Source organism: Petaurus breviceps, unplaced genomic scaffold (assembly GCF_028583685.1).
Source record: "Petaurus breviceps papuanus isolate PSGF00001 unplaced genomic scaffold, PetGlider_PUasm1.0 42, whole genome shotgun sequence".
NCBI classification, from domain to species: Eukaryota; Metazoa; Chordata; class Mammalia; order Diprotodontia; family Petauridae; genus Petaurus; species Petaurus breviceps.
Window position 1 is genome coordinate 2,565,243 of NW_027186325.1, and position 15,583 is coordinate 2,580,825.

General features: G+C 36.3%; 1 protein-coding gene across 6 annotated transcripts in view; it reads left to right on the forward strand.

The window, feature by feature from the left end:
• Nucleotides 1-15,583, forward strand: part of DROSHA (drosha ribonuclease III) — a 114,432-nt gene that overhangs the window by 74,446 nt on the left and 24,403 nt on the right. For all 6 annotated transcript variants that reach the window (XR_011170854.1, XM_069100758.1, XM_069100756.1 and 3 more), the window contains 4 exons: nt 3,152-3,254; nt 5,366-5,436; nt 13,879-13,923; nt 15,351-15,508. Coding sequence is in view for 5 of the 6 variants with exons in the window: in XM_069100758.1 (XP_068956859.1) it covers nt 3,152-3,254; nt 5,366-5,436; nt 13,879-13,923; nt 15,351-15,508 (377 nt within the window). In the remaining variant the exon portion in view is untranslated. The remainder of the gene's footprint in view (nt 1-3,151; nt 3,255-5,365; nt 5,437-13,878; nt 13,924-15,350; nt 15,509-15,583) is intronic.

Consider the following 15,583-nt stretch of genomic DNA (forward strand, 5'->3'; position numbering starts at 1 on the left):
TTTATGATCTCTATGTTAAAAGTTTAATATTTAGTGGAAAGATTTGTCTAATTGTTTTCTGATATTTTGCATATATTTCCTATATTTGTTATTGTTAATATACAGATATTTTCCTCATTGTTCCCTTGGCGTATTACATTGTAAAACAATAGATTACTATTAAAACTGTTCTTCAGTTATTTATTGAGGAAATATTGGCAGACTATGGGAAACTAACTTAACATAAAAATTGAAACTGTTCTATAGTACAGTAAATGTTGTCCAAAAGAATTGAAAGCAGGGTGGCTAGGTGGCACAGTGAATAGAGCACTGGCCCTGGAGTCAGAAGGACCTGAGTTCAAATCTGGCCTCAGACACTTAACACTTACTATCCATGTGACCTTGGGCAAGTCACTTAACCCCCAATTGCCCTTCCCCCCCCCCCCCCCCAAAAAAAAGAACTAAAAGCATGACGTTTCCATTTTGACTGAATACTGTTCATAAGTGCTACAGACTGGTAAATAGAAATTGAAAATGAAAGTAGCCAACCTTGTTCTTTCCAGGTTAGAAGAAACTAGATTTATAACTTAGATCTTTTTTATTTTTGATTCTGTGAAACATATGGTATATTAAAGTTTTAGGTACATTAGATAATCATTTAGCATCTTGAAAATGGGAATTTGTTATTTGAAGTAAATAAACATCTATATTAGGTATGATAGCATGTATTTTACAGACATCACCTTATTTCATATATTTCCTGATTCACTAGAGCATTATACCCTGGTATTCATGGATCCTTGTGTTTTGTTTGACTTAGGTCTTTTATACGTCTCTATCTACTGATGCTGTTAAAGCTAAGAATATCACAGCAACTGATCTCCTTAATCTTCATTATTGATTCAGTTCTATTGATTTTCAGGTGTAGACCTCATGTTTTCCAAGTACTAAATAGTTCTGTCATTGAGAATTTTGTACTCTGCCATTTTCTCTGAAGTTCACCTGCTCCATGTTTGCTATAGTTTAGCTGAGGAAGAGGTGATCCCTTTATATCATCCCTTTAGATCTGTCTGTACAAAACTGTGCATTGTGAAAAAATAGCATTTTCCAATAATATTAAAACTTATTTCTAAGATTACATCTCTAAATTGTGTTTCTTTCTGTCTGCCTGCCTCTTAAATGTATTATAGGGTGCTAAAGGAGAAAATTATTAGGTGTTGTAATTCAGTATAAACTTTAATACATAGTAAGGGCAAGCCAGGATTAACTCAGACATAATTTTATAATACATAAATCTTTCTTCTTAGATCTAAGTAAAAAAAGGAAGGAAAAATCAAGTTGGAGGGAATGATGTGTTCATAAGCGAGGAAATTTGTGAGTCTCACAATAGTAAATCTACTTCTCCCAAGTATTACCCAAGAGGAGCTGGCAAACAGATTTCCCTTTCTAAGCTGTTAAGTGAAGATAAATTATGTATCACAGCCCATGACATGCTAGGATTAGATTTTATTTTCTGGAAGAGGTAAAAATTGGTTTATTTCATGTGGCTAAATTTCTAGGTGATAATTTCCATATGAAAAGGTGAACTAAGATATTAAGAAATCACAAGAGTTAAAACAGTACAGCAATGTGAACTTCTTATTGCCACTATCTCTACTTCCTTTCAAGTTCTTATTACCATTCCTAAGGTAATTTCCAAGAATTTAGTACCACTTGTACTAGGATTACTAAGGTAGATCATATTATATGCAGGTAGTTCAAAGACTAGTAACTTGCCCCATCTTAAGTACCACTTTGTTTTGTTTTTTTTAATTCTTTTAGATAGATCCTGTTATTTCATTGGCATAAGAAGGTCCAGATCACATCTGTTTTGTAACTTAGATAGTTTCTAGGCAGCAGTGAAAGGTTAAGTGTCTTACCTGGAGTCAGACAGTTAATATATAGCAAAGGCAGGACTGAAGCCCAAATCTGCCTGACTCCAAGGCCAGCTCTATCCATTATGCCATATTAGCTCTCTTAACAGATACTTACTTAGTATTTACTATATGAAACACCAGGTACCTGGTGTATCTCTCTGTACTAAGTCAGCACTTAATAAATGTTTGTTGAATTCTAACTTTTAGATTCAAAAATTAGAAGAGACTATTAAACAACATTATTATATGACTTAGTTTTTAGAGTAGGTTATATAATATTGAAGCATAGGATATTAAAATTTAGAATTGTAATATCTGTTCCTTTCACTTATCGTGGAATGATTTGTGTCTTTTGGTCTAATAAAAAAAATGCTACTTTGGTTCTGAGGGAATCCAGCAAGGTAAGATTTGGGTTTGTGGTTTTGCTATTTTCTGCCAAGGTCTTCCATTTGACTTTGGACAAGTTACTTAATCTTTTGGGCCACAGTTTCTTCATCTGCATAATGAAGGATCTCCAAAGTCCTAACTCTGGAGCTGATATTATGAAAATAATATTTTCAAGTATTCCAATGGATACAACCTAACATTGAATATGTCAGTCCCCTTTAGTTCACCATGGAGGGCATCAGCACCACATGCTTGAGGAAAGAAGAAAATAGACCTTTTGAATCTTAGACTACTTTTGTGGCCCCAGGAACACTTTGGGGCAAGGGTTAGCTAGAGTTTTTGTGGATTCCATGTGAAATTTGTTGTTAATGGGTCAGCATAAGTGTTGTAGAAGTAATTGGATCAGTTCTGGGCATCGTGATACAGGGGAGGAGACTCTGGCTAAGGAATTAGAGGACTTTGCCTCAAATCCCACCTCTCACATGTACTACCTCTGTGACCTTGGGTAAGACGCTTAAGTTTCCTGAGGCCTCAGAGGTCACTTCCGACTCTAAAAACCTATGACATCCTAAAGGTTTTATTTCACTCGCAGTAGTTCTGTTCCATTTTCTGAGGTTCCTGGTTAGATATGGTTCCTGTACTTCCTCTTGGATTTGATAGCCTGCATGAGAAGGAGGTTCAAGACTGACTTATTTTCAAAAAAGACCTTATATACATCAGTATCACTGACCTGACTATATAGTCACTGTAAGTGACAGAGTTTATAATGCTTTGTAATAATACTTTGTAAGTGTAAGATTGTTATTATGGATTTTGCTTGATTTGATTTCTTTATTTGTTCTTATTTTGCATTATTTTGATATTTGTAGAAACTTGAACTCGACCGATTCATGCTTTATGCTCATGGACCTGACCTCTGTAGAGAATCAGACCTTCGCCATGCTATGGCAAATTGTTTTGAGGCCTTAATAGGTAATATCTCTTATTACAAATCAAGCTCTTTGTTGCAAAGTTTTGGCACATGGATACATTTTCAGATATAAAATGCTTAATTGAATTGAATCTAATTCCACAGAGACATTTATTAAATGCATACTATTGACTCTGAGAATGCAAAGATAATAATGAATTAGTCTTGTGTTCAAGGAGCTTTCATTCTCTTAGTTGGGGGTGGGAAGGGAGAAAAATACAAGAGATATGTGAATACAAAGTATAACCCAAATAATAAAAAAAAATCTGAGATTTCAGCAACAATAGGAGTTTGGGAGAGATCCTAAAAATCCTTAAGTAGGTGTGAAAAAGGAGTGAATTTTAGACATGGAGAACAACCTGTTCAAAGGGACAAGTGTAATAGTTGGAAACAGGTGTGGGAAATAGCTAGCAGGCCAGTTTGACCTGAACAGAAAGTGTGTGGAGGGGAGTAATATGAATTAAGAATGGGAAAGGTGTGAAGGACTTTAAAAGGTCTCATTCCTGAAAATCTGTAGATAGACAATAAAGAAGTCACTGTTCACATAAGCAGAATAAAATTGGCCTTAGTTACAGGAGAACATGAATACTAATTAATTAGCAGTTATCTAAAGCCTTCAAATTATTTATGCTAAGATAGATGAGGAAAGCTTTGAAATATTTAAAAATCAATTTATCTTTTTGTAGAATTCACTCAATGAAAAATTAGAAAATTATAAGGTAAATATTAAGTGTATCTGATCACATTTCAAAGGTTTTGGTACTTATGTTCTCATTATTACTTACTTCCTTGGAAAACAGATTAATGTTTGACAGTCTATTTTTTCCACAGCAATAATCCTCAGACACTTTGTTGTAGCATGCTAGGGATTGTATCTTCTGGCAAGTATTGCCAGCTTCAACAGGACTGCCAATTTAGGTTTTTACTACAAAGCTAGAAAACCTTTTTTAAGGTATAAACCTGACAACAAACTCTGTTTGAGGTCCAGCCTGACTAAATTAGAAAAAACTCATCACCATAAGGGTGGCCAGTGGATGATTAATTTTTTTTTCAGCCATAGCAACTCATAAAGACTGTTCTTTAAAGCATTTTAAACCACCAAGACTTTTTGATCTTTGTCAATAGAGGGAGCGCTCACATTGATTAAATCACAGATCCTTGCAATAATATTTAAGTATTCTAGAGTAGTAATCACCTTAATTCTACTTAATATTTAGTGTGTACACTTTGCTTAATAATTACTTTATAGGTATGAACTCTTACACTCATTTGAGACTCTTATCATTCAGTTTACAGCAGAATTGTGCCCCTGAGCCCAGGCTCATATTTATCAGCTTCTGACTCTTCATCTGAATAGACCTTAAGCCATAAATTTTTTTAAAAGGACTTGATACTTTGCCTCAGACACCTACTAGGAAAATCATTTTTACCACCTATCAACCTAAGTTTCCTCATCTACAAAATGGAAATAATAACAGCACCTATGTCACAGGGTTGTTGTGAGAATTCAAATCAGATATATGTAAGGTGCTTTGCAGAAGTGACACGTAAAATTAGCTAATACTAGTTCTTCTACCACTTAATTCTTTCAGATTAAAAAAATATTAATCCTAACTTGATGATTCCTAATGTATTTGCTGTAGCCTTTTGTTTTTTTTATTTAATCTTTCATTTGATTCATCCTAGATGCACACCTTTTCTCTGAAGTGTACATTAAAATGAGAGGCAAAAGATTATATGTTTAAAGATAAACACTTACAGGTTCTTTTATTATAAGATTCAATAACAATATTACAGGTTCTTTTCTGAGATTCAGATTCATCATCACTTCATGAAATTTTTGTGCATCCATCTTGTTTTGCACAATTTTCATGCTTTTTAAAAGAAAGTTTTATTTTGCATTTAAATAAGTTTTATAGTATAAAATAATACTAAACGAGGGAAAACTAGATTTTTTTAATCACTTCTCCCATTAAGTTGTTATGGAAATCAGTTGTTTGTGTATGTGTGTGTAGTGTTTTCCTTTTGACAGTGAACTAGGGCTTACAGGGATTTGTAATTTTCTCTGAATTAATACAACTTTTCCTTTCCTCATATTGTTCCTGTCTCGTAGGGGCTGTTTACTTGGAGGGAAGCCTTGAAGAAGCTAAACAGTTATTTGGGCGCTTGCTCTTTAATGACAAGGTATTTTAACTTGAATTATTTGGCTTTTTTCTTCTTGATTGTCTCTTTTCATAAGATTTTACTTTCAGTAAAACTTTTTGAATTTTAGTGAATAATGGGATCAATTAAATAAAATATATTTGTTTTAACACATTTAATATAGAATTAAAAGAATCAGATCATTCAGATTTTGATATAAATCTTTAAGTTTTAAGCATTAGGTCTTTTGGGATACCCGGTATTCAAGGAGTCATTTCATTGCTTTGCATGACTAGACAGAAAATAAAGAATTTTTTTTTTTTTTAGAAAATTTTAGCTTTGAGACGTTCACTAGTTTCTAAAGTAGTTCTTGTTAGTAAATTGTTACATTTGGAAGTTTTGTATCACTAGAGAGATCTTTAATCCTTGATGTAAGGAGGATATTTCTTTTATAATCAGGCTAAAGAATTTATGTGACATTTATAGAGATAAAGCTGTACTTCAAATTGAAATAAGTTATCATAATTGTAATAGTCTTCATAGTGTAATAAGAAAATGTGTAGTAGGCATGTGTTCTCAATCCTGACCCCTTTATATTTACCGGCGTTTTTCATTACTATTATATTTGAGACTTAAAAAAAAAATAAGAGAGTATAAAAAAGTAGCCTGCACTTTTTATATATAAATCTTTTTTTTTCCAAGATATGTGTAATAGTTCATATATTTCATCCTTTAGGAAATGTTCTGAAGGAAACACATCCTCCTACATATATAAACCTTTTATAACATATTTTTAGTTATATGTCTATTTTGCAGAAAGTTTTTATGACTTTCTTCAATCTTAAAACCTTATTTTTTAATTTATTTTATTTTTCTTTTTGGAGAGGGGAAGGTAGGGCAGTTGGAGTTAAATGTCTTGCCCAAGGTCACATGGCTAGTTTTTGTGTTGTGTCTGAGGCCAGATTTGAACTCAGGTCCTCCTGAGTGCTCACTGTGTCACCTAGCTGCCCCGGTCTTGAAACTTTATTAATGTCAGTCATTACATTAAACTTTTATATTGGCTTCAGTGTCCAGTGGTCCTACTGCAACTTTATAAATGGGATTACTAAAGACCAGGTTTTTTTGTTTAAGTGCAGATCTTTTGTGAAATTGAACATAGCCCAGGTATTTATAAGTATATTGAATGCTTGCTTTTTGTGACATTCAGATTTGATTGGTCTTTCTTCTCTTAGTGTCTGTGACACTTCAGTGTTGCTCTGATCTTCCTTCTCTATGACTGTTTGTAATGTAATGCCAAAAGAAAGGCAACTTCCCAAGGTTCAGAATACCAGCATAGGTGCTCTCCATTTTATTCAGTGACAAACCAAGAACAGAGAAGATCAAAACATGACATCATTCCAAATACAGCTTTTACTAAGCGTGATTAAATAATCTCCAAGTACTACCCCACCCCAGGACCTTCCAATCATTCAATCAATTACAAAGTCCCTGTTCTAAATACTTCTCCACCCCTAGGCTATACCTTCATTTGGTCCATCACAAAACCCCTCTTCTCAAATGGAGATTAGTTTCCAAACATAGGTAAAGTACCTTCATTTGTCAATCACAGAGCACAATAAGGTCAAAAGTTCCCCACCCCTGGATCACAATTGAATCTACCCCAGAGTTACATCAAGTTTAAACACAGCACTTAATACCCAAATGGAGCTCTTTTCTTCATCTTGACACGAGGCAAGTTCTCAGCAATCTTAGTTCCTGGGGAGACAAGGCTTAGCAAGGCCATAAGATACATTGCCAGTCCCTTCATGAATTCATCCTCTGTCTGTAGTACAGTCCTAGAACCCCTGAACACATTAGCAAAGCCCTCTCCCAGGATTTCTGTAAACATACAACAAGAAAATCCTTCTTCAGGGCTTCTGAACCAACAGAAAGGCTCCCAGACCCCTGCAACAACAGCACTGTCCTTCACCAGTGGACAGTATTCACTCTGTCTGCAGGACAGTCTCCAGACCCCTGCAACAACAGCACTGTCCTTCATCAGTGGATAGTATTCATTCTGTCTGCAGGACAGTCTCCAGACCCCTGCAACAACAGCACTGTCCCTCACCAGTGGACAGTATTCACTCTCTGTCTGCAGGACAGTCTCAGGGCTTCTTAGCCAACAGCCAGGTTCCAGGACTTCTTCAACAAAAGGACTGTCTTTCACCAGTGGACAAATCTGGCAAAACAACATCAAAACAGACAGACAAAGTACCAGCAAAACAGCCATGTCTCCTCAGTCCTTGGCAGCTCAGGGGGCAGGTCTCAAAAGTCCAGGGCGATTCAAAGCGGCCACCAGCAATTCTCTTAGTCTCTCTCTCTCTCCACGAGGTGCTGCTTCCAAAAAGGTCTTCCGCCTCTCTCTTGTCTCTCCAAATCTACCAGTCACCAGCTCCTCCCAGTTCAGGAATTTCTTTTCACACCGACAAGTCCATCCCACAGGTGGGATTAACAAGCTCTGGGTTTTAACACAATCAATTTGAAAACCAAGCCAATACAGGGGAATCTTTAATTGCCATTACTATCACACTGTTCTCTACTACTTTATCTCTAGACATCTTCATGGTTCCCCTTCTCTTTATATGTTTTACTGACAGGTCATCCACTCCCAGTGCTACAGCTATCACTGCTACATGAATGATGCCCAGATCTCTATCTCCAACCCAGTCTTTCTTCTGTGCTTCAGATTTATGCTTCTTTCCCTATCTCTGTCTTGCCAGTACCTCAAACTTAACATCTACACTTTGAACTAATTATTTTTTCTCTCCAGAAAAAAAAGTTCCCCCCTTTGATTTCTCATTTCTGTCAGTGAAGCAACCATCTTTGTAGTCAAGCTATGCTTGAAACTTTAGCCATTTTTTGGTGGCTCCATCTGTTTTCCTTATTTCCTGTAGCTAATTGGTTGCTAAATCCTAAATCCTATTATTCTTACCTCCACATCATCTCTTATAATCTTCCCCTACTGTCTGTTTTCTTTTTTTTATTTTTCAAATGCTATATTAACTTATGATTTACATCATTCATTTCCACCAGATTTTGAGTTAGAAATTTTCTCCCCGTTTTTCCTCTACCCACTGCCCCAAAATAGCAGTCCCACAGGATATCCCCTTTTCCAATCTGCTCTCTCCCATTTTTTCTCCCATACCCCTTTCGATTTTTCCAGTAGGGCATGGTGGATCTCTATGCCCCAGTGCCTGTATATCTTATTTCCCAATTACATGTAAAATAGTATTAATAATAATATATATTTATTTATTCATTTAAGCATTTGATTTTAAAACTTTGAATTAAAGATTCATTCCCTTCCTCCCTTGTCACTCACCCTTTACTGGGAAGATAAGCAGTTTAGTATAGGTTGTACATGTGTAGCTAATGCAAAACAATAACATAGTTGATATATTGTAAAAGACTGACTATATTTCCCTCCCTCCTATCCCACCTCCCACTTGTTCAATTCTCTACTTTGATCCTGAACCTTTTCAAAAGTGGATGCTTCCAACTTCCCTCTCCCTAAGCCTGCCCTCCCTTCCATCGTCCCTTCTCTCATCCCCTTCCCCCCTACTCTCCTATAGAGTGAGATACCCTATTTAGTGTGTATTTCATTCCTTTCCCAAGCCAAATTCAATGAGAATAAGGTTGACCCATTCCCTTTTGCCTTCCTATTCTTCCCCTCCATTGTAACCATTTTCCCTTGCCTCTTCTATATGAGATAGTTTACCCCATTTTGTTTCTCCCCATCTCCTCTCATTATATTCCTCTCTCACTTCTAAATTTCACCTTTTAAGTATCATCCCTTCCTATTAAATTGGTCCTGTGCCCTCTATCTATGTATACCTGTAAACATATATGCACACATCCACATATGTATTTGTATGCCCATATACCCTCGTATATAGACACACACACACACACACACATATATATATATATAATTCTATTCCCTTCAACTATTTTCATACTGAGAAAAGTTTCATCAGTTACAATTATTGTTTTTCCATGTAGGAATGTTAATAGTTCAACTTTGATAAGTTCCTTATGATTTCTTTTCCCTGTTTACCTTCTCATGCTTCTCTTGCTTCTTGTATCTGAATGTGAAATTTTCTATTCAATCCTGTTTTTTTTCATCAAGAATGCTTGAAAGTCCTCTATTCCACTGAATGACCATATTTTCCCCTGAAACATGACACTCAGTTTTGCTGGGTAGGTGATTCTTGGTTTTAATCCCACTTCCTTTGACCTCTAGAATATCATATTCCAACCCTTCGATCCCTCAGTGTAGAAGCTGCCAGATCCTGGGTTATCCTGATTGTGTTTCCACAATATTCAAATTGTTTCTTCCTGGATGCTTGTAATATTCTCTCCTTAATCTGGGTATTCCGGAACCTGGCTATAATATTCCTCAAGAGTTTTCTTTTTGGGATCTTTTTCAGGAGGTGATCGGTGGATTCTTTCAACCTCTGTTTTGCCCTCTGGTTCTAAAACATCAGGGCAGTTTTCTTTTAGAACTTCCTGGAGGATGATTTCTAGGTTCTTACTTTGATCATGGCTTTCAGGTAGTCCAATAATTTTTAAATTAACTCTCCTGTATCTATTTTTCAGGTCAGTGGTTTTTCCCATGAGATATTTCACATTGCCTTCTAGTCTTTCATTTGTTTGGATCTGTTTAACAGCATCTTGATTTCTCATAAAGTCATTAGCTTCCATTTGCTTCAGTCTAATTCTGAAGCAATGATTCTCCTCCTTAAGCTTTTGAGATTCTTTTTCCATCTGGCAAATTTGGCTTTTTAAGGCATTCTTCTCCTCATTGCCTTTTTGAGCCTCTTTTGCCATTTGAGTTAGTCTATTTTTTAAGGTGTTATTTTCCTCAGTCTGACTGTTGACTCTCATTTCGTAATTTTCTTGCATTGTTCTCATTTCTCTTCCCAATTTTTCCTCCACTTCTCTTATCTGCTTCTTAAGGTCCTCTATGGCCTGTAACCAGCTCATATTTTCCTTTGAAGCTTTTGGTGCAGGAGGTCTGACTTCACTGTCTTCCTCCTGTTCCATGCTTTGCTCCTTTTTGTCCCCAAAATAGGAGTCTAATGTTGGAATCTTCTGTCTGCTTTGTTTCCTTTGCCTGGTCATGTTGCCTCTCAGTCACTTGACCCCTGGGCTTTTTGCGACAGTAGGACTCTGCCACCAGACAGGGGAGCTTTTGTCCCAAACGCTGGGGTTTTTTCAGCTGCCGGAGGTATTAGATGGGTGCCCTCTCTGAGGTCTCCACACACTCTGGCAAGCTGGACACACACCCCAGGACCTCCACCCTAGACTGCAATCCAGATCCAAGCAGGTTAAAGCAAGAGCAATTACCCCTTAGACTGGTGCTTGGTCCCCCTACACTCTGCAGGCCAGGAGCTGAAGCTGCCACATGGCCCCGGGCGTCTCAGCACCTGGGGCAAGAAGCCGAGGCACTCCTACTTACTGGGTCCCAAAGTCCAGATTGCACTGACCTCTCATTTTGTCCTTCGCATCTGTGTGTTGATAATTTTGGAAACAGTCACAGCTGTTGCTGATCTGGAGTCCCTCCGGCCAGCGGCTGGTCAGGCCCTGAGGCTAAAGCCTCTGGCTCATGCGAGTCTAGGCTCCGGCTCCCCGAGCACTGCACTGGCCAATTCCTGCCAGCCTGCCGGGCTGTCCTCTGCGGGAGGTTAGCTTATCTGTGTCATTTTGTGGGTTCTGCAGCTCTGAAGTTTGTTCAGAGTCCCCTTTTTACATTGATTGGGGAAGGTGAAAGCCAGAGCCACTGGTTCTACTCAGCCATCTTGACTCTACACATGCTTCTACTCAGCCATCTTGACTCTGCCCCCAATGGGTAGACTCTTAAGGAGCCTAAGTATATGTGAGGCTTTGTATTGACAAGCAGGCCAGAATAATCTGACGCAGAATGAGTCTGTGCTAAATTGAATTTCCGGCCTACTGTCTGTTTTCAATGTAGTTACCTAACCTCTAACTTAGACTTACTTCATTAACCTCAGAACTGATCTTCATTTCTTCCATATCCATCTTTCACATCACTACTAGATTATTGTCTAGTGTCTAGCGTCTGGTATTGTTTTTGTGATCCCCTTGCTCAGAATTGTTCAGTGCCTCCCATTGCCTAATTTCTTTGCCTAGAATTAAGCACCTTCCATAATTTGGCCCCAAACTACCTCCTAAAACTTAGCATCTACTGCTTTCTTTATATACCCAACAAACCAGAAAAACTAGACTGTTTGCTAATGCCCTGTGTCTTCTTAATTCCATTTTCCCCAGTTTTATTCAAATTCCATCTCATCAATGAAATATACCCTCTGTTCCCTCTTCTACTCCTTATTCCTTTTCCCAGCCAAAAGTAATCTCTGCCTATGAACTAATCTTAAACTTTTAGTGCCTCTCCTGTTTCACTTTCATGTTATAGTTATTTGTGTACATGCCCCATGTCTCCTATTACTTATCGTCTGTGATTGCAATGAAAACCAGGATTATTTCTCATTCTTGTCTATGTCTTCCAGAGCACCTATCCCGATGCCTTGCATTATGTATTCAATTAGCGGTTTAGGTAAAACATTATATGTAATACTTCAAAGGAGGAGAAAATGAATGTAGACCAAAGTAATTGTCCATATAACTAATAGTAGTAATAATATTGACTCATGAGCTGGACCCTGAAGGAAGAGTAGAATTTGGACAGGTGGAAAGAAGACTTTCCAGGTTGGGAGAACAGTATGAGTAAAAAGTACAAGAAGCAGACAAGAATGAAAGGAAGAGTGAAGTGACAACACTGGTTTGACAGGAATGGAGAATTCATATTAGGGAAAAATTAGAAATAGATTACTTAATGTTCATCTAGAAAACAGGACTAGCCTGGGACCATTGAAGGTTTTTGAGCAAAGTAGGGATATGGCAAAAGTATAATTTTTAAGAAAGTTTTAATCAACTGAAAGTATGGCAGATTAGAATAGAGAGACAGTAGGAGCACAAATTCCAGTTAGGTGACTTTTAAATTCATCCAGTTGTCAGGTATTGAAGGCTTAAATTATTTGGTCATGACGGTGGAATTAGAATGAAAGGCCTGGTTCAATAAACTGTCACTTAGTGATTATTTTGTGAGGAACATTGTCCTCAAAATATAAGATTCAAACATGAAAATAGGGCACAATCCCTTACTTAAGGGGTATAATGGTGGAGAAAGACCATCACAGATAAGTATGATACAAGGTAAAATGTGTTAAGAAAAGGTAGTTCTAAACAAATTACTGTAAGAAATTTTGGGAGTGGGAGAAGAATGAGGTCAATTAAGTTATCTTGGAAGAAGTGGCTTCTGCTCCCGATATTGAATTTAAATAAGAGTTGCAGAGTACATTCCAGAGATAGAGGATGACCTCTACAAATACACAGAGGAGGGAGAGGGCAAAATGTGCTCATGGAATAACTAATGGTCTGGTTCAGCTGGTTATGTTTTATTCACAAAAGGAGTAGAATCAAATAAGGTTGGAAAAGTGGGTTGGCACTAGACACTTAAATAGCAGCTTAATTAGTTTTTTATGCTCAAGATTAGAGGCAAACCATTGAAAATATTTTATCTATATTAAGGTGGTTTTGATAACTATAAGAAGGTTGAAGTGAAGAAATATTATACTACACAAGGAAATCAGTCAAGAGACTATAGACTTGAGTAAAAAATAATGACATAATATTGCTTTTAAAAGTACACATATAGAGTGTCTGTAGATTCACTCTTGTGAATCCTCAAACTCATAAAAATAGCAAAGTTGAAAGTGATTTCAGAGACCCTTTAAACCAACATATCCCTGAATAAGATTCCCAAGCAAGAGTCAATCTAACCTTTTCTTGAAGACCTCTTGGGAGAGGAATCACTACCTCCCAAGTCAGCTTATATTACTTTTTTAGAGCTAACTACTTGTTAGGAACTTATTCTTTACTTCAAGCCTAAATCTATCTCCTTCTGATTTCCACCCATTACTCCTGGTTCAGCTTTGTGGGATCAAGGAGAACTAATCAAGCTCTCTCTTCAGTGTTTTTTTGACATCATGTCTTACCCAAAATCTTCTTTTTTGGATAAGAGATCAGTCCTCAGATTGTTTGATCTTAGAGCCTTTTCCCATTCTGTTTGAGTCCTTCTAGCTTCTCACTACACTTCTTAATGTGGTTTCTAAAATTGTGAATGAGTTCTGCAAATGAAAAGGTTATTATATTAGAGGTATTAAATTAGAGTTCTCTATAGCTATTTTAAGTTTTCTGCAAAATGTAAGTTAGAATTTGTTTTCCAGCACTATTTTGAATTTGCAGCAATCACAGTCAGCATCTAAAATAGTTCAGTATTTTAAATAAGGACATTTTATTTAGTATTCTGAAATATATCAAATAAATCCTTTGAACGTTAAAAGTTTCTCTCAAATTTTTTAGGACCTCCGGGAAGTATGGCTTAATTATCCACTACACCCACTCCAAGTAAGTGATTCTTTAGCGTCATTTAGTGGTTTTGCTTTATTTTAGAATTTGAAGTTTTTTGGCACTTTTTATGCTTAGATTCTGTCAAAGATACTATGAAATTCAGCTGTCATGACAGGATTGGAAATTTAGTAACAAATAGAATGATGCTAACCGTATTACCTACTCTGTGTCTTTTTCTCCCTTTTATAAGACAAACATAGCTTTTTGTGTAGAAGAATTTGGCAGCAAGGTGATAAAACACGATTTTGATGCTAGTTTGCCTCCTATATAGGATAAGAGAATAAGGAAAATATGTTTTATAGAAAAATAAGTAAACCAAATTTGAGATTAAATTTTACCTAATTTGTACCTGAAAAATTCAAGTCTAACTTAAGCTGCTAAAAGATTATTGCTAAATTAAAATCATAAGGTAGTATAATGACTTTTACTGGCTATCTCTAGGACCTTCTGGTGTTTATTAGCAGGACACCTTCCTACACCAATTTTGAGAATCCTTGTTTTGATTTTTTTTCTTTGGTACATACGTAATCTTAAGTAAAAATTTTCAAGCACTCTGGGATTAATGCTGATTATTATTGTAAAGATTCTCATGAACCTAGCTCATATTCATTTGGCACACATAGAGTTTATAATAACTGTCAATAATTCAGAGTACTTGAAAAACATTTCAGTAGCAAAGGATGAATGATGTAAGCATGACATGAGTTAGGCAAAAACTTGAATCTTGGTTTTAATTTTTATATTTTCTCTTCATCAGATGATGAAGGTTCCCTGTTAAGCAGAACCGATTTCTACTTTAATAGAAAATGTTAGTACTCTTTAGAGTGAGCTGGGTCTAGGCTTTTTCACTTGCCAGATTATATTGGTCACTAAAAAAAGAGACTCGTTATTTGTAGAATGACAGGATTGGAAGATTTAGAGATTTTTTTTAGTCAGATTTCTTCTTTTTATAGATGAGAACACTTGAGACCCTGAATAGTTAAGTGACCTAGAATGGTTACTAAAGGCGAGTCACATGCTCTCTCTTCATGCTCTTCTTAGACCAATGCAGATGCAGTTATGCACCCTGCCTACTCTGAAGGGCCAATACAGCACATGGGATTTTGAATACCCTTTGTACAATACTTGGTTCTGTAATGTGATTAGAAAATATTATTGTAGAACTTTCTGTAAATACTAAATCTGTTTATTCTTCTTGTTCAGTAAGGATTTGAGGGATGGTAGAGAAGATTAAAATTTTTTTTTTTTTAGATTTCAAATATTTCTACTTGATTTATACATACAGATTATTCTAAAAGAAGATTTTGGATTTTTTGGAACAAGTAGGGATGATTGAGTAGCAAGCAAAGCACTTTAATGTTCTGCAATTTATATAATGTATCTTGGTGTTGTTTTTTATTGTTGTTGTTGTTTTTTCTGTTAAGCTACAAGAACCAAATACTGATCGACAACTTATTGAAACTTCTCCAGTACTACAGAAGCTTACAGAATTTGAGGAAGCTATTGGAGTCATTTTTACTCATGTTCGACTTCTGGCACGAGCATTCACATTGAGAACAGTGGGATTTAATCATTTGACTCTGTGAGTTGAAAGTGGCATTTCAGTTTGAGAGTAGCATTAGTGGGCCTATTAAAGTAATGTAGACTTTGGCCGCTG